The 26339-nt window shown below is 40.5% G+C and overlaps 2 protein-coding genes across 3 annotated transcripts; both read right to left on the bottom strand.

The window, feature by feature from the left end:
* Positions 1–296: 296 nt before the first annotated feature.
* On the bottom strand, positions 297–3681 carry armc7 (armadillo repeat containing 7). The gene is made up of 3 exons (XM_020657851.3): positions 3264–3681; positions 1367–1510; positions 297–1248 (listed from the first exon to the last, which is right to left on the bottom strand). Exons 1-3 carry the CDS (start codon positions 3349–3351, stop codon positions 905–907), a joined length of 576 nt encoding a protein of 191 aa, XP_020513507.2. The 5' UTR covers positions 3352–3681; the 3' UTR covers positions 297–904.
* Positions 3682–7132: 3451 nt separating this feature from the next.
* On the bottom strand, positions 7133–25857 carry ndel1a (nudE neurodevelopment protein 1-like 1a). 2 transcript variants are annotated; one of them, XM_065949998.1, is made up of 10 exons: positions 25737–25857; positions 23200–23296; positions 19427–19580; positions 15340–15488; positions 14422–14558; positions 14086–14259; positions 12806–12900; positions 12552–12697; positions 12379–12413; positions 7133–8461 (listed from the first exon to the last, which is right to left on the bottom strand). In XM_065949998.1, exons 2-10 carry the CDS (start codon positions 23283–23285, stop codon positions 8451–8453), a joined length of 987 nt encoding a protein of 328 aa, XP_065806070.1. In that variant the 5' UTR covers positions 23286–23296; positions 25737–25857; the 3' UTR covers positions 7133–8450. The 2 variants fall into 2 exon arrangements, with proteins under 2 accessions (XP_065806070.1, XP_065806069.1); XM_065949997.1 differs by lacking the exon at positions 12379–12413.
* Positions 25858–26339: the final 482 nt, after the last annotated feature.

Genomic DNA, 26339 nt, shown 5'->3' on the forward strand with positions numbered 1-26339 from the left:
GTATTTTTATTGATCTGGGTGGCAGGTGCACGCCTCTTAAGCCCCTGGAATGCCATTGAGAAACACTTAACACGCGCGCTGATTGAAAAATTAGAACTCTGTGGGATTCTCCAAATGAGGAAAAATATCACAGAAACACACACTCAAAGCTGTAAAGAATTTCCTCCGCAGTCTGAATCGAGCTACATGTGCAGTCCAAGCCGGAGCCGCTCTGCAGGATCGGATGTCGTCTTCTGTCTAGACCTGAAGGACTCGGCCCAGAAATAGCTACTAAAAAGTCCAGGAGAAAACAAACGGAGCTCCTGGCTCTTCACCGGGAGCCGCAGAGTTTATTTAACGTTTCTTTATTTGACATATTTTGGGATCGGGTTTAATGTTTCAGGATTTATACAGAGCGCCAAGTGCATGAGTCCAATGATTTGTTTGAACACGCTCCAGTATCCACAGCAGGTCTGAAGAATTCAGCGCAAAGCCAAAGGAATTTACATCTTTAGGAAAAACAGGAGGTGAGACTTCAGCAGCTTCTCTCCCTGGAACATTTTTTGGCAAACAGTTTGGAATTTGTTGTAACTTAATTAAACAAATGCTGTTTTTATATCATTAGTAATTAACCCTATTAATCTTTAAAGAACTCAATGTGTGTGGCCAGAAAGTCTTTAATTTAAAAAAAATATACCATTGCCCTCTTGTGGCAACAAAGTGCACAACACTTCCCAAACTGGGAAATTGTGGTTTTAATTCATACATTTAAAGTAGCAGATTTATGATACAGGCTCTGTGTCAAAATGTTCAACCATACTGTCGACGTCATTTTAGTCGTGAGCTAAAAATAGTTCTTAAACTCTCATAGAGAGCAAACAGATCCAAAGTCCTCAAAGATTCTCCCACATGAATTCCTCAGCTGTCAGTCTTTTGGCAGCGGGATACCGACCGCGCTCTGCTGTCCCTGCATCTGCTGCTCCGCTCGGGCCACCTGCTCATGGCTGCAGCAGTCCTGCAGGAACACAGCGGCCAGGTTTCTGAGGCGGGGGCTGTCCGAGAGAGAGAAACGCAGCATGCACTGCAGGATGGCCGGGTCGGTGATCTCGGAGCGCGAGGAGGCCGTGGTGAGGTTCATGAGTATGGTGATGGCTGACAGGACGGTCTCTTCTCTCCGGCTCGACAGACAATTGGTGACTAAGCTGATGCCGCTGTTCTGCAGGATGATGTCTCTGCATTCAGGGTCCATGCTCAGGTTACACAGCCCCCCTGGCAACGTGACACACACAGAGAGAGGTTGATTTTTTGATAATGGAGACACTATATGCACAATTTTAAAAAACAGTGAAAGAGATGATGAACATTTGCTTGTTACTTCAACACTCACCCATCCCAAACTCCACAAAGTTTTCATTGTCCTCAGTGAGCATGTCCAAGAAGAGGTCGGTCACTTGCAGCTCCTTCAGATACTCCATGTTGTTTGGGTCATACGCAAAGTTGGCCAGGTTAGCCAGCACCTGCTCCTTTGCCTCTGACGCAGAGATACAAGTTAGTATACAACGAAAAAGTAACAACAATAAAAAAAAATGTATAAGAACATGAGAGAAGATGGGCAGTCATGTCAAAAACAAAAGGTTGTTTTATAGAACAATAAATCTGAGGTTTAAGGTCATTTAAAAACCGTCTTATTTTGTCCACCAGAGAGCGATAGAACGTTAAAATTCTAAGTGTCAGATGAGGAATGAGATGGTTGAAAAATATTTGAAAGGTTTGTTTAAATACAAAGCAAAATTTAGTTTATGCTTCTTTAATAGTATTGTGAGGTATTGTTTCATCCCTAGAGATAATCAGAGGGGTATTCAACCATATTAAATTTATTTGTAAAGCACATTTAAAAACAGCAACAGCTGGCAAACGTGCTGTTCATGGAACAAAACAAAAAAACACTTTGGTTTTGCTTTCATTCAGTTGTAAGAAGTTTTGGGGCAACCAGCATTCGATGTATTCGATGTCACTGTCTGATTGAATTAAAGTCTGATCATTTTGGGGTTTTATGGGTAGATAGAGCTGGGTATCATCTGCATAACAGTGGTAAGAAATGTAGTGCTTTTCCATGATTTTTGAGCGGGAGCATGTAAATGTAGAAAAGAATGGGGCCTAGGACAGAGCCTTGAGGGACTCCGCAGAATAGATTTTCTGTAGAGGAAGTTAAATTCTTTATATACACTATGAAAGTTCTGTTTTTTTTTTTTAAATAAGGAGATGAACCAACTTAGGGTGGCACCGCTAAAACCCTACGCATGCTGAAGGCAATCAACTAAAGTGGTACGATATGACGGGCGGCCCTTCAGTCCAACCCGTCTTGATAGTTAAAAAGCTGTAGACAAACTAATAAGACTTCTGTTTAGGATAGGATAGGATAATACTTTATTGATCCCCAGAGGGGACATTCGGGCGTTACAGCAGCACAGACAAGAAAGCTCAAAATACACATTAAACAGAATAGATAAGATAAATAAAAATAAAAACAGGGGGTATATACAAGTACAAAATGAATAATGAAGTTAACTGGGGGGAATTGAGACGGTGTTTGTAGAGAATGAAAAGATAACGTGACAAGTGATTAAAGTGACTTGGTATGATAAATAGCAGCAAGTAATGTAAAGAGCAGAGAAGAGAGGCAGTGTTGTACCACAGTGATGCAGAGTGCAGTTATATAATATAATGTAATATAATATAATGTAGTGCAATATGAACAATATAGTGTCATATAATGAAATGTTATACAATATAGACTAAAATAATAATATAATAAAATATATAGAATGTACAGTATATATATATATTGATGTTAAATAATAATAATAGTAATACAATAATAACACAATGTTAGTAATGATAATAATGAAGCAGGTCATGTGTTTTATGGGAGTGAAGTTTTGTGTCAAATTATGTTTACATGTTTATTATGTTTAAATGTAAATGTTTACACATTTACATTTAGTTCAAGGTGTTTAATTTGTTGTTTTCATTTTTACTTAATAACCAACTTTACTCAAATTTATCTATAAAGCACTTTTTCATACATAAAAGCTTTCAGCCCAAAGTGAGTCACAGAAGAAATAAACACAGATCAAATCTGAAAAGACTAAAACAGCAAAGACAATAATATAATAAGACAGATGTTACTTTATCTTTAACCTTTAATTCAGACCCGGAGATCAACTTCATACTTTTTAAAGAGTTAACCTGCACAGACATTTAGAATCAGTACCTGAACTCACCTTCACTGTCGGTGTCCTGAAACTCACCGACCAGAGTTTGTAAATATTCAAACCGATCTGAACCTTCACTCGGTTTCTTCTTCCACATCGTTAGCTTAGCTTTAGCTTTTACTCCAGATTTTACTACATCGACGTTTTGAAAAACCAACAAACAAACGACTCTGAAATCCGTCCGTACTACGACAGGTTTCCGCCTTCACATGGTTCCGCCTTAACGTTAACATTGTTTTTTTTTAAATAACTCTATGTCGACTAAAATGTTAGTGAAATCAATTAAACACGAACTAAACTACGTGTGTGATCAACACGGGTGGTTAAAGCGTAATTATGATGTTTTTTAGATTATTTTATTAAATAAAATTGGGAACCGGAAGTCGTTATCGGTGAGAAACGCGAAGAAGAAGAAGAAGAAGAAGGGGGTGTGTAACGAGCAGTCACGTAGCTAATGGACAGCAGAAAGGTCAGCTCACGTTTCTCTTCTTATTTCCTCCTGTAGTCTTCTCTCTGGGTTTCTTTACGATGAAGCAGCACCACCAGCTGTCCGCCGGGAAGCGTCTCACCAAACCGGTTCTGTTCGGGACCCTGGTCGTCGGACTCGCTGCAGTTTTCTTTAACAGGTAACTTTATGATTCACTGCATGCTGTGTGTAATGTGGGGTTTTATAAATCATCACCTGGAAGAGTCAACACCTTCAACATGGTGTGTTTTGCAGTGTTACATAATGCACCTTGGTCCACTTTGCTTTATAACAGCAGATCAGCTTCCGGTGTCTCATCTATGTGTCCCCTCCTCATGTTTTAAAGAGTAACTAAACCCTAAAAAACCAACTATAAACCTCTGTATCTGAGTATTAAGTAGTGCTATGGATCAATCCCAGTCCAAATTTCGACATTTGAGTTATTTATTATTATTTTTATAATATTATTATTTATTTATTTATTATTTTTATAATATTATTATTTATTTATTTATTTATTATTTTTATAATATTATTATTTATTTATTATTTTTATAATATTATTATTATTTTTTTATTTTTTTATTATTATTATTTTTTTATTATTATTTGTTTGAGTTACATTTGATTTACAATTAATTTAATTTGATGAATGTCCTGGATTTTGAGTTTATAAAAGGCCATATTTCAGTAAGGTAGGTGTTAGATACTTCCTTTGGCTCTTATTATTTATTTATCATTATTATTATTTATTTTTATTATTTGTATATTATTATTATTTTATAGTATTATTGTTTATTTATTATTATTATTATTATTATTATTTATTTCAGTTACATTTGATTTACAATTAATTTAATTTGATGAATGTCCTGGATTTTGAGTTGTTTATAAAAGGCCATATTTCAGTAAGGTAGGTGTTAGATACTTCCTTTGGCTCTTATTATTTATTTATCATTATTATTATTATTTATTTGTATTATTTGTTTATTATTATTATTTATTTATTTATTTATTATTATTATTATTATTTTATTTTTTATTATTCATTTCAGTTACATTTGAATTACAATTAATTTAATTTGATGAATGTCCTGGATTTTGAGTTGTTTATAAAAGGCCATATTTCAGTAAGCTAGGTGTTAGATACTTCCTTTGGCTCTTTATTTTTTACATAGTCAAGTTTTTGCTTTTGAAATGATTTAAATGAGCTTTTCAGCAGCAGACAATATCACACAGTACTGAGACAGAGAAACAGTTGAACTTCCTCTGCAGTCCTCAGTTTTTTTTACATTTAGAACTAAGTACAATGTGGTAAAGTGTATACACAGGATTCATTCAAAACACATCAGAGAAAGTCAACGCTAATGAAGTTTGCTAAGATTAGACAATTTAACAAGGTCCTTGGTTGTGGTCACCTTTCTGCAGACACAAACAAAAAGTAATCCTTTCCATAACATAAATATAATTTACACTATCAATCCACTCCTGTATCTTAGGGTTTCAGGAAGTAACCAGCGCCTTAATGTTTTTTTTTTACTGGCAGAGATCAAAATGCCAAACATGTATTTATCAGCGTCTCTTGCTTTAAAAAAATCTACATTTACTAGGAGTAAAATGAGAGGAAACATAGCTGTTTCTTACCCCGAGCCACGCTGTAATATTGTACTTTCCTATTTCACACATCTACACAACATTTCCCTCCGTCCTGCAGGCACAGATTCTTGGAAGATGTGGAGGAGCTGAGAGCTCAGGAGCGAGCAAGAAATGAAGCCAAAAGGATGGAGATCCTGGTGAGGAGGCAGAGACAGCTAGAGGAGGCGGCTGAGAAGAGAGCAGGGAGCGGCTGAACCACACGCTGGACTTTTACTGACCTCACTGCTGCACGGAGGCAGATGTGAACATAACACCCTCTGGTACAAAGTCGACTAATCAGGGCTTTTAAATACTCTGCCTTGAGTCTGGGTTCACTAATGGATGTGTTTAATAATCCTCCCGTATACATTTCCTGTAAACAAAACTCAAGTTATCAGTGAGACAGCTGCGGTGCAAGAGGTCAACAGTTCTGCGTTTTATGAATGCAGCGTCAGTAGAAGACGGCTAAATGTATTTTGTGTAATTCACAAACATGATCAGGAAATGTTATCATGTGTTATGTGTCTGTTTTGAGACATGGATATGAAGAATTAAATGAGCAAAATGCTCAATTCGTCATTACAAATTCTGCCTCTTTTGTTGCATTAACATCTTTGTCCAGCAGAGGGCAGTGTTGACCTCAGTTTTTGCAGGTTTCTACTTTAAATTGAGTCCTCTACACGGTGTCTTTTTTTTTAAAGATGATTTATTTGAACCTTTAGTGGGTTTTCATCCATTAAATCAGAAGTTTAAATCATGATGTAGAATCATAAAACATTTTTCCTCAAATCTGTTTAATCAAGAAAAAACATGAGGATGCTGTGATTACTTTCAATTCTAGCAAGTTTAAAAAAACAACCTGCAGATTTTCATTTCATTTAATTTTCACTTTGAACTGGAATCAGTTGAAGCTGATGGCTGCTTGATAATTAAGTCATAGAATAGATTTCATAACAAGGTCAGTCTGTTTTAGTTATTGAAAAACTTGTTTTATCTGCAGAGAAGATGAAAAATGTTTAAAAGAGTAAATACTTTACTTGCTCTGACTGCAGTTAGTGAGTAATCATTTAAAGTAATTTATCTGGTTACAGAAAGTTGCTTCTGTCTTTTATGTTCTGAAGATCTCCAGACATTTTAGCCTGGCGACTGGAAATCCAAAATGAACAGTTGACAACAATAACTAAGGGATAAATTGTTACTTAATGGTCGGTATGCCTGCACAATAAATCACAATTTTATCTTCATATCACAAATAAATGAAATGTTCACAGTTGTTCTGCAGCCTTCATTTCCTCCACAGTCAGAACTGATTGAAACAGAACACACACACACACCGTTACAGATGTAAACATCTTTAATGAAAACATGCCGTGAAAAAAAATCAGATATAAATTAAACCCAGAAACTAAAACCAACTACTGAAGATGAAAACAGCTGAGCGTTGCCGTAACCTCGAGATCCAAAGTGATTTCAACATCTTCAGATACCAAAGCTCGTTTTTAATATACGGACTTAATTTCCTCCATATCTCAAGAAAACCACTCGAGGCTACTTCTCAGAGTGAGCATTTTCAAGAGAACAAGTTTTTTATCCAATCAAGTAAGAACACATTTTAAGATTTTGCAATATTTTACAAAAAAAGAAATTGCAAGCACGGCTGTTCTCATCTTCCGTACAAAAGAAGTGATATTGCACTTAAATAAAACTGAGTTCACAAAGTCAAAGTGCTTCACCTGCTCTTCCTGTACAGTACTGAAAAATGTGCTGAGTAATAAAATCCCCCCCAAAAAAACGTCAGATAAAACACTTCAACTACACGATACGAGAACGCTCGTTTAACCGGCGACGACGACGTCTCCTCCCAGTCGATAAATAACGATCAATATGACCAAAAGCTGTACACATCATGTCACATGGCTCAGAGGAAAGGTGGTGTGTTAGACGCACGACAATGACACAAAGACGCCCCTTCTTTTAGACGACATTTAAACCAAAAGGAGGAAAGTAAATAATGAACAGGGGTCAGGAGGAACGAGTTCAAGACGAGAAGAGATCATGTTTAAAACATCCGCCTGTGACGCTCACATGTTGGACATTTTCAAACATCAATAATTAAAGCAGATTATCGGGGACATCTGCACATTAACCCGGTTATTTTCTGTTCATAGTTTCGGTGATATTAGTGCTCGTTTCTGTCCGAATACAAACATTATTGCTCGTAGAAGTTGACCACATTTAGCAGCTAAGAAGACTTTTTTTTTTGATTGCATAATGTTTCACAAATCAGGGTTAAAGGCTTTATATGTGATTTTTTGATCCAGCAGATGTCGCCCTTGAGCACCAGCATGAAACCAAAACAACTGGCGCTGCATTGTTGTGTTAGCATGCTAATGCTAGCGATCTTTATTATGCTGGTATCTTCACACTGCATGTAAATTTACCTGAAATGAGCGTGATCTAGAAACACAGTTAAGCAGTGAGTACAGTATGTTATTCTTCTTTTCTCTAGTCCCTCAATTAAACAACTTTTATACACGAGGGGAGGAGTCAGCCGGCCGTCCCGGCGATGTAAACAAACTGAAGATAGGACTCTGAAAACTCTGAAAACATCACAGACAGTGGGACTCGGGTGTTACACCCATTGTAGACAGTCATGACTCAGAGTTATTTTCAGAGGAGATACTTGATTTATATTTAAGTGTGAACAATCACATATAAAGACTTTAAGTTCGTCAGGAAATCTTTGAAGGAGTCGATGTGGCGCCATCTTGAGAGCAGGAACAGTAACACGTCAAATAAACAGACAGGGACCCGTTAGTTACAGCACGAGAGTCGAGTAAGAACAAAGAGTGAGAGAGGACGTGAAGGGTCCAGACTTTACAGAACATCCACAATGTTTTTACAGTATCAGACATTTGTGTTCCCTCGTTGTTCGTCTCTTTAAATATTTAGGTTTTTTATTTCAAGTGCACAACGGGTGTGTTGGGGAGGGGGGGTCAGGGTGTGTTAATGTCACACAGTCAGGGGCACTAAGCCCGGGGACGAGGCAGCAGGGGGGACAGTGATGGCCGTCAGAGCTCCAGGCTTCAGTCCGTTCACCGGCCGGCTGGAAGACAAAAAGACAAAAACGTTCAAATCAGAAATTATTCAAATCATTTATACTGGAACCAAGAAGAGATGTGACCAGTTGGCAAGACGGTTTCCCAGTGATAAAATGCTCCAGTTAAAGAAAGTCCCCACAGCACCAGCAACTATTAAACAAGCTGATTAGTATGGAAGCCAAGGAGGGTCAAGAAAAGTCAGAAACGTCTACAAAGCTCCTACATTGCACCTTTTGTGTTTTTTATTTTGTGTTTTTTACCTTTATTTTTTATATTTTACATTTTAAAATTTTATTTTATATATTGTAATATCTTCTTATTCTGTATTATTTAAGTTGTTGCTAGTTATGATTTATTTCCTTGTTAATTGTTTAGCACCAATACACCAAGTCAAATTCCTTGTATGTGTAAATGTAGTTGGCAATAAACCCAGATTCTGATTCTGATTCTGAAATAAGTTTGAAATAGGAGAATAAATCACGACATAATGCAAACTTTTGGTTTTCTTTCTAATTTAAATTTCAACATTTAAGTTCGACTGCATGTTCCTTATGAAATGCAGAGTCGTTTTTTCCTTCATTCTGATGCTGTGAAAACCTCCGCTGAAGGCACAGCAGCTGGCCCGCCGGGCCCGCCGGGGCCGCCGGGGCCGCCGGGGCCGCCGCGACACAAGACCGGCCTGTCGGTTTTTTTTTGGAGGTATTTTGGAGAAACTGTAACAATCGAATTTCCCTCTGGGATTAATAAAGTATTTCTGATTCTGATTCTGAAATCGAGGACCTTAGTGGGAGTGGCCTGCGGTGCAGTGCATTCTGGGATTTGGTGTCTTTCATCAACATGAGCCAAAAAGACACTTTCTGCCTTTTCTCAGCCAAGAAGGCACCAACTTCAAAATGTATTTCACATTTCTACATATATGACCCAATGTCAATACAGAGTCATGTTTCAATGGGTGAATATCCCTTTAAGAACACTGCATAGAGCCAATGTGTCTCAACCTCCTGATTCCTCGACAGTTTCTACCCATTAAGGAGCTGAAGTCTGTCTAGATGTGATCAATAAAGGGCAAGTAGAATAACCACGACCACTGACTTGTATTAATATTTATTGATTACTGTGTTACCTCCTCACACTGAGAGAAGACGAGGCACTGACATGTCAGAGCACATCTTTATAATTATAATAAAGTATTCTATTCTCTTCTCACTTTCTTGTTTAAATTAAAAAATATAATTACAAACCTACACTGTTTCTTCCTTTTCCTGGCAGATAAAGTATTCAAACTGAAAATAGATTTTTTTTTTTTAAACGTCTCAAAGTGTCAGATAATAATATCTTCATCCTCTCGTTTATCTGAACTTCACTGTCCGCTCACTTGAATAGAATCTGCAGCGGCGACACAAAGACGACGTGTCTTTTTGTGTTTTTGCTAAAAATAGAACGTGAACACAAGAAAAGTGGGCGGAGTCTGCAGAGTTATCCTGACTGAACTGGTTTCCTTTGTGGGTTAAAGTTTGGACTAAGTCTCCCCTGGATGGTTTTAAGCCTGAGTCATAACTGGGGGGGGGGGGGGGGGGGGGGGGGGGGTGTGTTCAGCACTGAATAAAAGATGGCGGGAAAATGTCAATAAAAGCAAACAGGAAGGGCCAGTGTGGTCTTCTTTTTAACTCTAAAACAGGCCGATTTTTACTTTTTCCATTGGCTTAAAATCTTTTCTCATGACTTATGGAAACAAGCCAAACTGTCAGACTGATAGCTGTTCAGCTCTTGACATACTGAGTGTTTCATTTGTTATATTTGAGGTTCAGCTCTTTGCTCTCCAACAGGCCGTCATGATGTTTTCTTCTCCTACAGTGACTGAGACAAACAGACCTTGGCGTCCTCCTGACTCACGGCGAGTAGTGTACATAACAAACATCCTGCTTTGTATCCAGAGGGACAGTCACCTTGTTGTGTGTTTTCATTCTCAATAAAGAACGCTCTGCCTCTTCAGTTCTCTCTCACTCAGCAGAAACTCCACAAGCTGTGTCACTGCCGCTCTCTCCAGCAGCAGACAGGAGGGAGACAGCGTTACAGATAGGCCGCATACCATTAGACATTCAGGTGATTTGATTTCCACTTCCTCAACAAATCTCCCAGACTCCCAGAGACAGCCTGACGTTCCTCTGCAAAGCTCTACTGTCAATAGAAATAAACTTGACGACACAAGAGAACAAACTTTATACGATATTCACAAAACTGAGCTGTCAGCCTCAGGTCGGGTTTGTAAATAAGCAAATTCCAACACACTGAACATCCCTCAGCACCCCCCGTGTGCAGAGTTTAGACTTCTGCCCGACACTGAGGAGGTTGACTTATGTTAAGAGGGCTAAATCTAACAGATATCTGAGGTCGTTTGTCCCATCAGCTGTTGGGTTTTTAAATAAGCTGCAGACATTGTTGCCAGGACACTTTTACTGTGTACAGTCTCTTATCTCACACACGTTTATCATGATGATATCCATGGTAGTTCAGTATGTGATGTATTTTGTCTTTGTGTTGTTTTATAGGAGGTATTGCCTGTATGGACCTCTGTTGCAAACCAAATCGCCCCTCGGGGACAATAAAGATTTTCCAAATCCAAATAAATCTCATTAAAAACAGCATTATGTTAGCATGTTAGCTCAAAGCTAATCTGTGCTGAACCCTGCCTTCACCTGTACTGAATACAGAGCTCCTCTTCATGTGAAGGACCCCTTGAAGGCTTTATATGTGATGTTTTGATCCAGCAGCAGATGTCGCCCTTGAGCACCAGCATGAAACCAAAACAACTCGCGCTGCATTGTTGTGTTAGCATGCTAATGCTAGCGATCTTTATTATGCTGGTATCTTCACACTGCATGTAAATTTACCTGAAATGAGCGTGATCTAGAAACACAGTTAAGCAGTGAGTACAGTATGTTATTCTTCTTTTCTCTAGTCCCTCAATTAAACAACTTTTATACACGAGGGGAGGAGTCAGCCGGCCGTCCTGGCGATGTAAACAAAGTGAAGATAGGACTCTGAAAACTCTGAAAACATCACAGACAGTGGGACTCGGGTGTTACACCCATTGTAGACAGTCATGACTCACAGAGTTATTTTCAGAGGATATACTTGATTTCTACATTTAAGTGTGAAAAATCACATAGAAAGACTTTAATTTAAAAAAAGAAAAAAAACAATTCTAAAGTTTTAGAAAATTTCTCGTACACAACCGTCCGAGTAGTTTAGCCGCACACACATTAGATTAAAGTCTCTTCCTCTGGGTTTCTGATAAGATCCATCCATCATTTAAACCGCTTTTCCTGTTCTGTGTCGCTGGGTGCTGGAGCCGATCCCAGCTGTCATTGAGCGAGAGGCGGGGTTACACACCCTGGACTGATCGGCAGCCAATCACAGAGCTGACATACAGAGACAGACAACCAGCCACACTCACATTCACACCTACGGACAATTTAGAGTCACCAGTTAACCTAACGAGCATGTCTTTGCATGAGAACATGCAGACTACACACAGAGAGGCTCCTGTCAGACGGGGATTCGAACCAGGAACCTCCTCGCTCCTAGCTAACCACCGAGCAAACCACTCCGATAACAATCAGTACAACAAACTTTTCAAAAAGTCACTCTGTTAAATATAATTCGGCAAATTTTGGAGCAAACTAATCCCAGTTATCTGATGCTGCTACTTAGAAAAGAAAGATAAATATGAATATAGCTCAGTGTTAAAGGCAGCAGGAAACACCCCGACAACCGCCACCATTAAACAGTTAGTGGTCATGATGTCATCAAACCCTCAGGAAGGTTATTTACATTAGTTGTATTTTAAAAAGAGGTTTTTTTTACAGCAGCATGCAAACAACCCAAAGCTCTCAGGAACAGGCGGAGGAGCTCAAATTACCCAAAATCAAGGCAGGGAACGTGACCACCTCTGTCCTGCTGGGAGAAATGCACATCAGACACAAAACATAGCACGCCATCTTTTAACCAAATAGACATTACCGCACCAGATTCTAAACATATTACTGAGAGGCGAAGGCAGACAGGGGGGCGGGCGGGGGAGGGTTGACTCACGCTTTGTCAAAGTATGACGTGTGGAGCGACTGCGAGTAGCTGGTCGTGTTGGCGTTGAGGCCGTTGCCGTTGTCCAGAGCGTACACCTTCCTGGCTCGCTGGTCCTTGGCGAAGTTCCTGCAGGCGGCGAGCTTGGACTCCAGAGCCTGCAGAGGAGACGTTAACAGATGAGAGGTGAAGAAGAAGAAGCGCTCGTGTCTGAAAAAGGAGACTTTGAGATGTTAGAAAGATGAGTTCAGGAGGGACGGACTCACCCCGACTTTACGGAGTAAATCACTGACGATGTTGAGGGCGGATATTCTGGCCGAGGGAGTCAACGGGGAGTTGCTGCCGTAACCGTTTGATAGAGCTGTGAGGGAGACAGAAACAGACAAACAGGTAAAGATCTTTAGCTCCTGAACGCTCAATGTAGCTTGATGCTAACTGTGTTAGCGTAATGCAGGTTTTTAAAGCGTTTTCTCTGATCAATGATTTTATAAACTACTTTTTCGTCAATAACTTTTCTGCACTCTTGTAAAGCACTTTGAACTGCAATTGAATTTGTATGAAAGGTGCGATATAAATAAAGATTGATTGATTGATTGATTTATCAAAGCTGCCTGATGCTACCAAAAAAAGAACATCAGAGCGATGTAACTGAACCAAAAAAGGAAACATCATGAGTCATAAGCTGCACAGTGAAACACACTTTTGATTAAATCTGCTTTAAGAATGAAAATGTGAAAAAGTAATATGGTTTCACGTTTTACAAAGACAGGATGTAAACACACTTAAAGAACGAGAGTGTTCAAAAATCTGCTGGATTTAGAAAGTTTAATTCTGTAGATTTTTAAATGTTTTTGCCTCAGGACTTTTTATTCATTACCACGCTTTTAATGCCACAACATGCCAATAATTGATGCACATTTTTACCCTCTTGGAGTATACTTTAACCCTCTGAGAGCACAAGAGTCACTCCCTTCTTCTAATAACTCAACATTAATTTAATATTTTAAAGGGGACATATTATGATCCACTTTTACTGTTTTTTTTTTAACATTTATTTGGGTAACCTGAGAGTCTACTAACCCACAAAATGTGAAATAAACCCATCCAGTCCTTTGTTTGTGGTCTGCATAAGTCTTACAACACAGAGAAAAATGCTCTGTTTCAAATGTGCTCTCCTTGTGATGTCACAGTGGGATTCTGGTAAAAAAAAATCCCCTCCCCTCGTATCTCCACCAATGGACTCCACCCCCAGCCTAGAACAAAACTTGGGGGGGGGGGGGGGGGGGGGGAGGCTCATTGCATTTAAAGAGACACACACACCAAAACGGAGCGTTCTGAGAGAGCTGGTTTCTACAGGGTCACAAACCTCGTCTGGTGCTTGATTCAGGTTATATTTTGTCCAAAGCACAGCACAGATGTTTCATTTAGACCACAGGGGAACTGTTTGAAAAGGTGGAAGAGGATAATAATATGTCCTCTTTAAGGCAGCTGCTTGTTGGATTTCATTTGCAAGACTCGAGGGAAAAACAAGGCCACAGCTACCTACCTGTTGTGTTGGCAAAGGCGTTGTCCAGACCTTTGCTCAGCGGGGTAGCGGGGAGCGAGAGAGAGGCCTGGACTGCCGAATCCATCTTCTCGTTGTCCTGTGTTGGCGAGCTCGGGGCCGACATCCTGCTTACATCCGTCTGTCTCTCCCTGACGGCCAGCTCCTGGCGCAAATCTACACCGGACAAGAAAAAATGAAAAAACACATTTAGACACAAAACAGTTCCCTGAACACGGCCGCGTGAAGAGGAGCGGGGAAGTACAGCCGCTGTATGTTAACGAGCTGGAGGGCTTATCGGCGCCCGCGCCTCGTTAGTGAAATCTAATCAATACTCACCCCTGGCTTCATCCTTTAATCGCTGCACGGAGACCAGCAGGGACTCCTTCTCGTCCAGCTCGCTCTCCAGGAAGGCGTTCCTCTCGATGGCCTGATTCAGACGCTGCTCGAAGTTCTCCAGAGACGAGATCGTAGCTCTGAGGGGGGGGGAGAAAAAAGAGGTGAAAATGAAGGAAGCAACATTGAGCTTGACATTTCATTAATTGTGTTCTATTAATGACTTGAGGGGGAAGGCGTCGATACGTCCTTTCTAACTATCAATGATTATTCAAGTAGGAATTAGGACTCATTGATCCCGGCTCTTACAGGATTGATTTAAAGCGATCAATTCGATTGATCTGATGAAGCTCAAATTAATTCAGCTATTGAGTCATGGTATTCCCTTTAAAGGCTTTATATGTGATTTTTTTGATCCAGCAGATGTCGCCCTTGAGCACCAGCATGAAACCAAAACAACTAGCGCTGCATTGTTGTGTTAGCATGCTAATGCTAGTGATCTTTATTATGCTGGTATCTTCACACTGCATGTAAATTTACCTGAAATGAGCGTGATCTAGAAACACAGTTAAGCAGTGAGTACAGTATGTTATTCTTCTTTTCTCTAGTCCCTCAATTAAACAACTTTTATACACGAGGGGAGGAGTCAGCCGGCCGTCCCGGCGATGTAAACAAAGTGAAGATAGGACTCTGAAAACTCTGAAAACATCACAGACAGTGGGACTCGGGTGTTACACCCATTGTAGACAGTCATGACTCACAGAGTTATTTTCAGAGGAGATACTTGATTTATATTTAAGTGTGAAAAATCACATATTAACCCTTTAAAAACCAGATAACCTACATCCGAACATCAACCTCTTATGGGAGAAAGTGTAAATATTAAATGAGTCGGGGGTTTCAAACATTGAGAGCTCAGACCTTTTGGCTCTCTCCAAGTCGTCGTTGGACTGCTCGAGCTCTCGCACGTATTTGTGCAGCTGCTCCTTGATGCTGCGCGTTTGTCCGAGGTCGTCCTCCAGCATGGAGATCTGCTTGTAGCTCTGAGAGTACTGCTGCTCCAGCTTCTCCTGAGGGACGAGAGAGACGGCACATATTGATGGCATGTCACTGATCAGGCAGCAGCAGCTTTTTAATCAGAGTGTGATTCAAACACACACACACACACCACCCTAACATGCTTTCATCCATTTTTCAGTGCCACCCTCATTTTCCTCCTCTACCACGGTTTGGTTAGTCAGCCGATGGTGAGTGTGACCTATATTTGCAGCGGCTCTGAGACAATCAGCTCGATAAGTACCGCTGGGTCTGTCTGTGCTTCTGACCTATATCTGCTGTTACTGTGCTGCTGTGTGAAGCGGCTGCAGACACACACACAAACCGCTCACAGAGTCATGAGGCACATCACATGACAGTGAAATATACATTTTATCACTGTTTCCTGGTCTTCTTCTATGGTGACCTTAAGTTGCAAACACAAAAAAACACAAAACATCTTCACAGATCAAAAACAAAATCATAATAAAAAGAAACATTCAAGACATTCTTCCTGCAATTTCTTGATTTCTATAATGTTTGTTCTTGATAAAATGTTGTTTTCTTGCATGTTTTTTGGAGGGAAAATGTTCTCAGAGAATTTTCTTTCCTAAAATTCAGCTGTGTTTTATGAAATGCAAACTTTCATTTTTTGACTGCAGTGGGTTTTTCCCACAGTTGCATGTTATCTAAATTAAATGTTGAACTGTAGTAGGATTGTAAAAGCTAAATTTTCTTCTGATAGATGATCCCAAACTGGGAAATTGCTGAGTCACAGAAGCGGGCAATAATTAAAACCCAAACTAGAGATGCATTGATTCGGGAAAATTAGGAATACCGATATCGATGTTTGAAATAACAATTTAGCTGATTGCAGATTCTGCTACCAATGTTTTCATGACTGACTCCCACAATGCAACATTTTCTCTCATGTTTGACAATGAAAACAACTCAGAGTTTGTCAAACAGGCGACTTCATCAGGTGAAATCCTCTTCTCTGAATCAGTCGTTATGCGCACAAGACGTCAGCATTTAAAAGATTTGGAACAAAAAAAAGAAAACATCGGCTGCTGACATCGGTTCATGCCACATTTCTTTTCCGATGTGCCGATGTCTGTCCTAACCCAAACACTATCAGAAAGAAATATATACAACCAGAAATCCTACTTAACAGCTCAAATGTAGAAAATCTACGACATAATACTGAACCATATCTAACAGGGTTGAAAATAAGCACCAAATACAGCTGCTGTTTTTTGTTTTTTTTGCAGTGATGGGTGAATTTGTGACATAAATCCAATCCCGGTCTGCCGCTTGTTCTGCTCTGACTTTATGAGCAGAGTCAGGCAGTCCTTCATCCGCCTCCTCCTCCTCGTGTCAGTAACAATGATAGGCTATGTCTCTTGAGATATACTTTATTAATCCCGAGAGGGGAAATTCAGTTTTACACTCTGTTGTTGAGACATGAACACACACACACAGGCTAAAACACACACACATGCACAAACAGGATCCTGTGGCACTAATGGAGAGATGTCAGAATGAGGGGGCTGGTCGTGGGGGGGGGGGGGGGGGGGGGGGGGGAGGTTTCAGTGCCTTGCTCAAGGGCACCTCTCCAGCTACCAGACTAATTTACAGACTCATAAACTGAAAAATAAATTAAGTTTCTAAGCGCCTCTTTGTTTTGTTTAGGACATGTCTGCACTGAAATCTGTCATGTGAGAATGAAACCGCCTCGTTGAGCCAACAGCGCTCCATTATGGAGTTCAAAAAAACATATTCCTGACAAAGACAGCAGAACAAAGTTGCCCATAACAATCCGCCCATTGTGTTTCATCTCACAACAAAGCTTCATATTCCACTAAAGCGAGTCGTCTGAACCTGACAGACACCTCGGCACATACACACCTCAAACCTGCAGGGTTGGAAACACGGACCCAGAAATGTGGCCCCAGGCTCTCCGTAATTATGGGGCGAGAATAAGAATGACAGACACAACCTGATGCATTATGTATGAGGGTCACACACACACACACACACACACACACACACAGCTCAGGATGGAGCAGCTGGTGGTCGACACAAGCTGAGAAAAAAGCTTCCTCGGCATCTTCCTGCACAGAGATTTCCATTTAGATTGCACAGAATATGCCACCTGCAGGACGACCCCTCTCAGGTGTGAGCTCGACATATCCCGGGACCTCTTTACTTATAATCATAAAGACAAAGCTGCAGGCCCAGAAGACAAAATAAAGACATATGTAGTGAGTGCATCCAGGGGAGCAGCAGTTGGTACAGCCTGACTTCACTCCCAAGAGACCGCACTCAAGGACGAGCGGTGACGTAAGAAAGAAGAGCATCAAATATTCATTTCAAGGGGAGAGACAAGCTGTTCTTACTTCCAACAGAGGTTAATGTATCATCCAGATCACATATATATATACACAATGCTGCTCTCATCATTAATCCAATATATCCGCTTTCACAGCCAACGTCCTTGAAAACGACACGACAGCAACAAAGTATTCAAAGTGAAATGTTGAACTGAGGTAGGACTGTAAAAGCTACATTTTATTTTGATAGATGAACTTAATTGATCCCAAACTGGGAAATTGCCGAGTCACAGCAGCTGGGAACTAATTAAACCCAAACTAGAGATGCATTGATTCTGGAAAATTAGGAATACCGATATCGATGTTTGAAATAATAATTTAGCTGATTGCAGATTCTGCTACCAATGTTTCCATGACTGACTCCCACAATGCAACATTTTCTCTCATGTTTGACAATGCAAACAACTCAGGGTTTGTCATTAACACCTAAAACAAGCCAGGATGCATTCAGAGAAAGATGGCGTCCAGTTTTGCTTGCACTGTAAAGTCCTTTGCACACCGAGTCTGATGCATTTATTTTATTATTGATTGCTAAAAATACGCAGTATGAGACCATAGACGTCACTCAGGCTTCGTCTGAGTGACGTCATCCATCTGTTCCTGCAGGGGGTGCTGGAGGCTCATCGGCAGCAGCCGCCATGCTGGAAATGCTGCCTCAGTCTAACTTTCAGTGAACCTAACGACAGGCTGAGAGCTGGAGCTGAGGCGGGTTTTAAACCTCTTGATGAACCGCTACATCACACCCACCTGTCAATCAGGTCAGCTACACGCCTTATTGTGAATAACAAGTAAATCAATATTTTTTTATTTGTATAGCGTCAACTCATAACAAGTGTTACCTCGAGACACTTTACAAAAAGCAGATAAAAGACCTTACTCTTTGTTATATTACAAAGACCCGGCCTATCCATCATGAGCACTTAAGCAAAGCAGCAAAAGTTACAGTGGTAAGAAAAAAAACAACTGCCTTATTAAAAGGCAGAAATCTTCAGCCGGATCGCCGGCTCATTAGACACAGTTCATGAAATCAAAACCAACAGTGTGTGTGCCAGTGATGAAAATAACTACCAGGCTGTAAACATGTTAATTTATGCTGTAAAAACGTTTTTTTTTGCCCGTGGTGTGTATGTGACTTCCGGTGTTTCTGCAGCCAGCCTCTAGTGGACACTCGGGGAACTGCAGGATGTTGCACGTCAGCATTGGCTTCATTTTTCAAGACCGGAGGTTACCGCTCGTATGAGACAAAATGATTCACCTCGGCTGTGTCGCTTTGCTCTGTGTCTGTTGTCAGCAGTTACTCTCTCCTGTATGTAGGCTAATATTAATGTGGTTGTGTACAGTGTGTATTTGACTGTGTTAAAATGTGCACTTGTGACTTTAAGTACTAGTGATGAATATTCAACTGTGACCTGTTTGTAGTCTTGCTGACTCAGCACTTTATTCTGTCTGTAATGGAAGCTGCTAAAAGAATCAGTAAAGGGTCTCTGTTGTTTCTCCAAGGCTGCTTTGTTTAATCCTTTAGAAGCCTTGCTGCAGAGACAATCGTCCTTCGGGGACAAATAAAGCTGAAGTTGAGTTACCTTAAAATTTTCCACGTCGTTCCTGAGTCTGTTGTTCTCCGACTGCAGGTCCTTCATCCGGTGCTCGGCCTGTCCCAGCTGAGCCTCCAGTTCGGCCTCCAGCTCCCTGCTGCCCTCCTGAAACTCCAGCAGCTCCTCCTGGGCGTCCTGGCAGCTGCAGGCGGGCGGGCGCACAGAAGAGGAGCCGTTAGACAACGAGTGGAGACGGAAAGAGGTGGAAGGCAGGCCTGGGTGGTTTCATTCATCAACTGTTGTACGAGCACCACATTTATTCTGCTCTTTGTTTTGAAGACAGGTGGCCTCTGGAGGTCTGACCCAGATACCCACTGTTCCAGATCTCAAAACTTAAGTTAGAGGAAAAGAAGGTTCAGTCGAGGTTCATGTTTATATCTGATAAACTAAATCAAGAAAGAACATTTAGAGAGAAGAGAGGTGAGAGTGAGTGAGAGAGAGATGGAGAGAGTGAGAGTGAGAGAGAGAGAGAGGGGGTGAGATGGAGAGAGTGAAAGAGAGAGAGAGAGAGAGAGAGAGGGTGAGATGGAGAGAGTGAAAGAGAGAGAGAGAGAGAGAGAGAGGGTGAGATGGAGAGAGTGAAAGAGAGAGAGAGAGAGAGAGAGAGAGTGAGAGAGAGAGAGAGGGGGTGAGATGGAGAGAGTGAGAGAGAGAGAGAGAGAGTGAGATGGAGAGAGTGAGAGAGAGAGAGAGTGAGATGGAGAGAGTGTGAGAGAGAGGGTGAGAGTGAGAGATGGAGAGAGTGAGAGAGATGGAGAGAGAGAGGGTGAGAGTGAGAGATGGAGAGAGTGAGAGATGGAGAGAGAGAGGGTGAGAGAGAGAGAGAGGGTGAGAGAGAGAGAGAGAGAGAGAGGGTGAGAGAAAGAGAGAGAGTGAGAGTGAGAGAAGGAGAGAAAGAGGGTGAGCGAGATGGAGAGAGAGAGAGAGAGAGAGAGAGAGAGAGGGTGAGAGGGTGAGAGAGAGAGAGGGTGAGAGAATGACGTTCAGAAAAGGAGCCACTGCAGAGTGAGAGAGTGAGGGCGAGCGTGGGTGGAGGGGTTCAGTGCCTTGCTCAAGGGCACCTGGGCAGTGATCAGGAAGTGAACTAGCACCTCTCCAGCTACCAGACCAGTTTCCAGACTTGTTGGTGTTAAGAGTACAAAAATCTAAAGATCATCATCCCCTCTGTTTGAATTAGAAAGAGGACATGTTGGTGATAAATCTCTTGAAAGTTATTTAAATGTAACATCTCTCGGCTAGAATGTATCAACATCTAAAAACACTGCGTCCCTTATTAGAGCCTTTTTTTGTCAGCTACAACAACAACAACAACAACAACAACAACAACAACATGAACAAAAAAAACATTTCAGTGGATTTAAATCTTCTCAGAACTGTGACATCACATGCCGTCTGACGACACAACAGCTTTACAAGGAAGTGCAGGTTATATAACTGTCTGTTGATGCGTCCACGGTCGAATACACTTGGACACACACGCGCGCACACACACACACACACACACACACACGCACACACACACACACAAACACACAAACACACAAACACACAGACCCAGCTGTCTATAAATGGCAAATGGACCAGCCAGCCATGATGAGGGATGAGAGTGCTGGAGGTGGCACAGAGCCAAAGAGTCCATTTGTAAAGCCTGTAGTTCAGATGCAGGCGGAAATAGTCGACTTCACTTGAACTGGTTCATCCTGGAAAATGTTTGCTGTGACTCACTGGCAGACTGGTGCTTCCCCTTCACTGTCATTTAACCCATTTCATGAAAATACTGCGTTTTAATTTCTGAATAGCTGGTGAGAGGGAATCCTCAGCAAGAAGAACAATATTTAAAAATAGAGCTAAGTGTTTCCCTGCTCACATTTTGGACATTTATCAACAATATTAGTGTTTACTAGGGAGGGGAAACACATGTCATAAGTCTTTATATGACATGAAATGACATGTTAACTCTCCTCACATCACCCTACATGACATTAGCTGGCATTCAATGGGATACAATATGAGATAGCAGAATATCGTAGTGACAGTGATTTAGTGATAACTGATTTACTGCCAAACATTTCTAAAAAGGAAAAAGCTGAATCTTGCCATGCTCCAATTAAGGGCATTTTTCACCCTAAGACGATGCGATAGGCTGTGATATGATACCGTACGTTATAAGCTATGATACGATAACCTTGCCCACAATAACTATGTTCTCATGATTCATATTTTTTACAATATTTGATGTATTGCAGGACGATCACATTATGATAAATCAGGATATCTTATTAACTGAAGACTATAAAAAAATATAATGTGCAGGATTAATATTTGTTATTTACAGCAGTTTCACCTCTCATCATGCTTCAACCTTTAACTTGTCATCTGTACATTATCACGTTGTCTCTTTTTTCTTTATGTTTCCCTACTTCATGTCACAAACACCACTGTGATGTCTCATAAAGATGTGACGCGGGGAGTCAACTTTCCAGATAAAATCGGTTTAGAGTGACGTATTTATTTCAAATTAAAATATTGATATTTGGCACAAACATTTTGATAATTGTATCACATCAGTCAAGGCAATAAAATATTGGACATTTGGTCCTAATCCCATCGGTCGAATAGATAAAAAATGTATAACATTAGAGTCTTAAAAACAAATCAAAAACATTTGATTGAAAGCTCAAGAAGAGCCACTAAGAAACTCTTCTTCACCTGCTCTCAGGGGTGAGAATGAACTTTAAAACTAGAAATGATTAAAGCTACTATCAGACTAGTTTCAGACAGATTAGAAACAACAACACAGAACAAACAACAAACAGGACGGATGCAGGCTCCACTTTGAAGGAAGCTCATTGTCTCTGGACTCTTACATAACTGGGTGTAGGTCTGAACTCGTTTCCTTTAGCACAGGACGTCAAGATTCAGAGATCACTTCTTAATAAAGCGAGGTGTTGTGAGCTAATTTTAGTACCCTGACACAAACCCGTTCAAAGAGACACGAGGACAAAGAGAGACTTTTATGTTAAACGTGAAACATGAGTCGTCTCTTTGTGAGAAGAAGGGAGAGGTTCACCGCAGCTTTCACCGCTCGCCCCACATGAAACGTTTTCAACAGTGTCAACATCGGCTTCTAATTGAGACAGTGATGATGATAAAAAGAGTGTAATCCAGTGACAGATCAAACGTCTCCTGAGCCGTCGTTCCCACAGACACAAAGAGACGCAGCGCTGCTATCACATCTCGTGATCTTAACAGAAACTCAGCGGAGACATCTGTGTTGCAAATGAGCCTGACAATGAGACAATGAGGTGCCCACATTCAAAAATACAACGCCTGGAAACTGCAGAGCCTTAAGAGGTGTCAATACGTGAACATCAGGCGATTATATGCTTCCACAATAACCTCCACCCCTCCCCCTCAAAAGCCGTTTTCACATTATGCACTCCTGAAAATATCTAGATAATTTCAGGAGGACTGCTCCAGATGTTCTCCTGACCTCATATATCATCCTCACAGCAGGAGACTACAGCTCCTTCTGCAAATATCACATTCTTTCAGGAGTTTTCTGCAAGTGTGAAAGCCCTCAATAACTCAATTTCTACCACTTAAACTTCCGAGCAGCAGAAAAGTTAAACCCTCATGGTGGATCATAAGTTCTGGTTCTACCCGGCAGGTGTACATGTACAGGAAATGTATTAAGTTATATCATTTCAGTCATTTCAGTCATTTCTGCAAATTGTTGCATTATGAGCCAGGTTACATACCCTTTCTTGTACTTGAGGGAAAGAGTCTTCCAGAAGTCAATTTCCTCATCTTTTGAGGAGAATTTGGGAATCATGTCTGTTTCCATGGCAAACAAATCTGCAGAAGAAGAGATAAAAGAAACATGAGTGATTACAATGGGGGGAAAAAAAGCTCAATTTTACCGCACAAACCTGTTGTGTGTTTAATGTTTAATGGAAGAGCAAAGTCATCCTTTTTAGATTACATTAATTCCTTAAAATTTCGAATAGCTTCCCTCTGAAAATCTATCTTAAAGGTCACAGAGCTCCTCAAAACATGTGTGTGAAGTTTCTTGTTCTAAATCCACTCTGATCCTGTATTTGATCATGTCTATAAACCCCTCTATTTCAGCCCTGCTCAGAACAGGCTGTTTCTGTGTCTGTACCTTTAAATATGTAAATGAGCTGTGTCTGACCACGCCCCCTCTCTGGAAGGGCTTGGGTGTACTCAGTGCTTTCTCACTCCATGTCCTATTGTTTACGGTGAGAAGGCAGACTCAGAGGGCAGAACAAACACCTAGCTGTGGGAGTGTCACCCACCTGGGGGAGGGGCTACTGCCCTTTGTGATGTCATGAAGGGAAAATCTCCAAACGGCCTGTTTGAGCACACATTTTCAGAAAAGTGGAGCAGGCAGAAGACGGAGAGAATGGACTTTTCTCAGCATTGGGGGGTTTGTAACAGACTAGAGCCACATGTTAGTGTTAAAGAAACATGGTGAAGTGTGTTTTGAATAATATGTGACCTTTTAAGTATCATTTTAAAACACAGCAGGGAATACATCATCAAAAGCGTTCCCCCTCTCGAGTCCCAGACGCCCGTAGGAGTTTGCTTTTTTAGAAAACAACAAACTGCTACAAACAAAACATCCTTTTTAAATCCATTAATGACTTCCATGGGGTGTAAAACACATCCTAGAACGGCCTAAAACAGAGCCTGCAGACATGATGTGAAAATCTGAAAACCTGCTTCTTGGTTTTTAAAATGTGGTTCATGGGCTGAAATCTGGCACACATCTTTGAATAGGCACTACAGAAGAACAATGGCAGGAGTATTTATTTGAAGCATCTTCAAAAACACGTATCCAGCCAAAATAGTGAGAGTAAACTGCACCTTTAAAAACACACAGATCCCGGGGGGAAACCTTGAGTGGAGAGAGCCTCATTCATTGCAACTCATAATTAGTAGAGAGATAAACGACTCTACCATGAGGGCCACAGCTTTATAAAATATAGTTTTTATAAATGTTTCTTTGGTAATGTACTCCTTTGGTTTGATTTCACTAAATACTGACACTAATATCTTTTCATCTTCATTTGGTTTTTAGTGCCTGTGATGTGATGTCGTCTCCAAACAATGCTCCAAAACTATTTGAACCAAACAAAGTTGGACTAATATGTTTGTTCAGGACAAAGCTTCCTTTTGTTCTGTCTTTGACTCTATGGGATTAAAAGTTATGGTTGGAAAAAAAAAAGACAATGGAGAGAGAGAGAGAGAGAAGGAGAGACAGAACAAGGTCATGAGACGCCTCTGGGTGTTGGGTGATGTAAGTACATAATGCTGACCTTCAGCTCCATGCCAGTTGACATTCAATAAAACACTTTACAACCATCGATGGACAGTTATAGAAGACGTAGTCAGATAATGAAGTAAAAACACGGAGCACATTGACACAGAAGAAAACTTAAAGGGACTCTTAATCCATCAGTTCATCACAAAGCTATGCATTCAAAATCACCAACACTTTGATGTAAACTGGACAAGATGCAGAGAAACAAGTTAACATAGAAACATGTTTAACTAAAGCTTGGATGCTTCAGACACTGATTTCTTCTGTAAGTTGCCAAGAAATGTTTCCCTTTGAGCTCCTGAATAATTCAACTTGGTAACACTTCAACAGAAAGCCTGGAGGGAACCTCAAATATCATTACAGTATAGAGAAGATTGCAGAAATAGCCCTTTGATAGCATCCTAAACTGGGCTTGATAAGGTTATAAAAGGAAGAAAAATTGCATCTAATGTTTGAGAAAACAATTTTTCTCTTTCAGTAAACTATGTGAGCTCTATAATGGCCGGTGAATTTTGATTTTATATGAATATATTTAATTTTTTACATTAAAATCCACCTTAAAACCATACTACTACATTCCCTTAGTGATAAGGTTTTATCCAAAGGAGAGGTGACCCTGTTGAACACTATCATATGGCAATGTAGACTCAGTCACAGCAAGAGAAAGAGAACAAAATTATAAATTTATAAAGTGATAAATTAAACAGTAAATTTAAAACACAAGCTTTGGGTGGCCTATGGAAGCAGAGTGTAAAATAAAAGAGTAAAATGACACTAATAGTCTACAAGCAGAGAGATGCTGCTGAGCTCAGCTGTCAAAACTGGGTGTGCAAACCTCATCATGAACACGACCGACCAGCTAAACAAACACCGACATGCTGCTAGAAGAATATTGCTTCTAATTGCTTTTCAACAAAGACAAAATTAAGGACATTAAAACGCATCCTGTACCTGAACATCGCCTCAAACCGTGATGTTTATCGGTCCATTTGGCCCGCTGGTGTGAGCTGCTGAGGCCGACTGTCTCCTCTGCTGAGTGATGTGAAGACCTGCCTCCTCCTCCTCCTCCTCCTCCTCTCAGCTGGGATTTAAAGCGAACTACACCCTAAAAATGTATCCAATATTTATCTTAAACTCGGGTTAAACGTGCGAACTAAATAGTGTAATCAGTGGAAATGCAGAAAACAGTTTAGTGCATGTGAATGGCTTTACTTTTGCTCATCGGTGACTCAAATAAAATCCGCTTAAAAATACCCACAAATAAAATCATTATTTAATAGAAAAGGAAAAAATATGTTATTTTCTGGTCTTGCCTTCCTCTGTGGATTCTTGCAATAAAATGATGTTAAAATACTCAAAATATTATCTGTATTTTGACTGTAAATAATCAGTCTATAATTACTCACTGTTGTGTTCGCCAGCGTCACTACTGCGCATGAACTGCGCATGACAAGGTAAAGTTAGCACCACCTGCTGGTCATCTCTTGAAATAGCGGGGTTTTTTTAAACTAATATATTTGGATGGATGTTTGGTGAAGTATTATATAATGTTAT

Source organism: Labrus bergylta, chromosome 21 (assembly GCF_963930695.1).
Source record: "Labrus bergylta chromosome 21, fLabBer1.1, whole genome shotgun sequence".
Classification (NCBI taxonomy): Eukaryota; Metazoa; Chordata; class Actinopteri; order Labriformes; family Labridae; genus Labrus; species Labrus bergylta.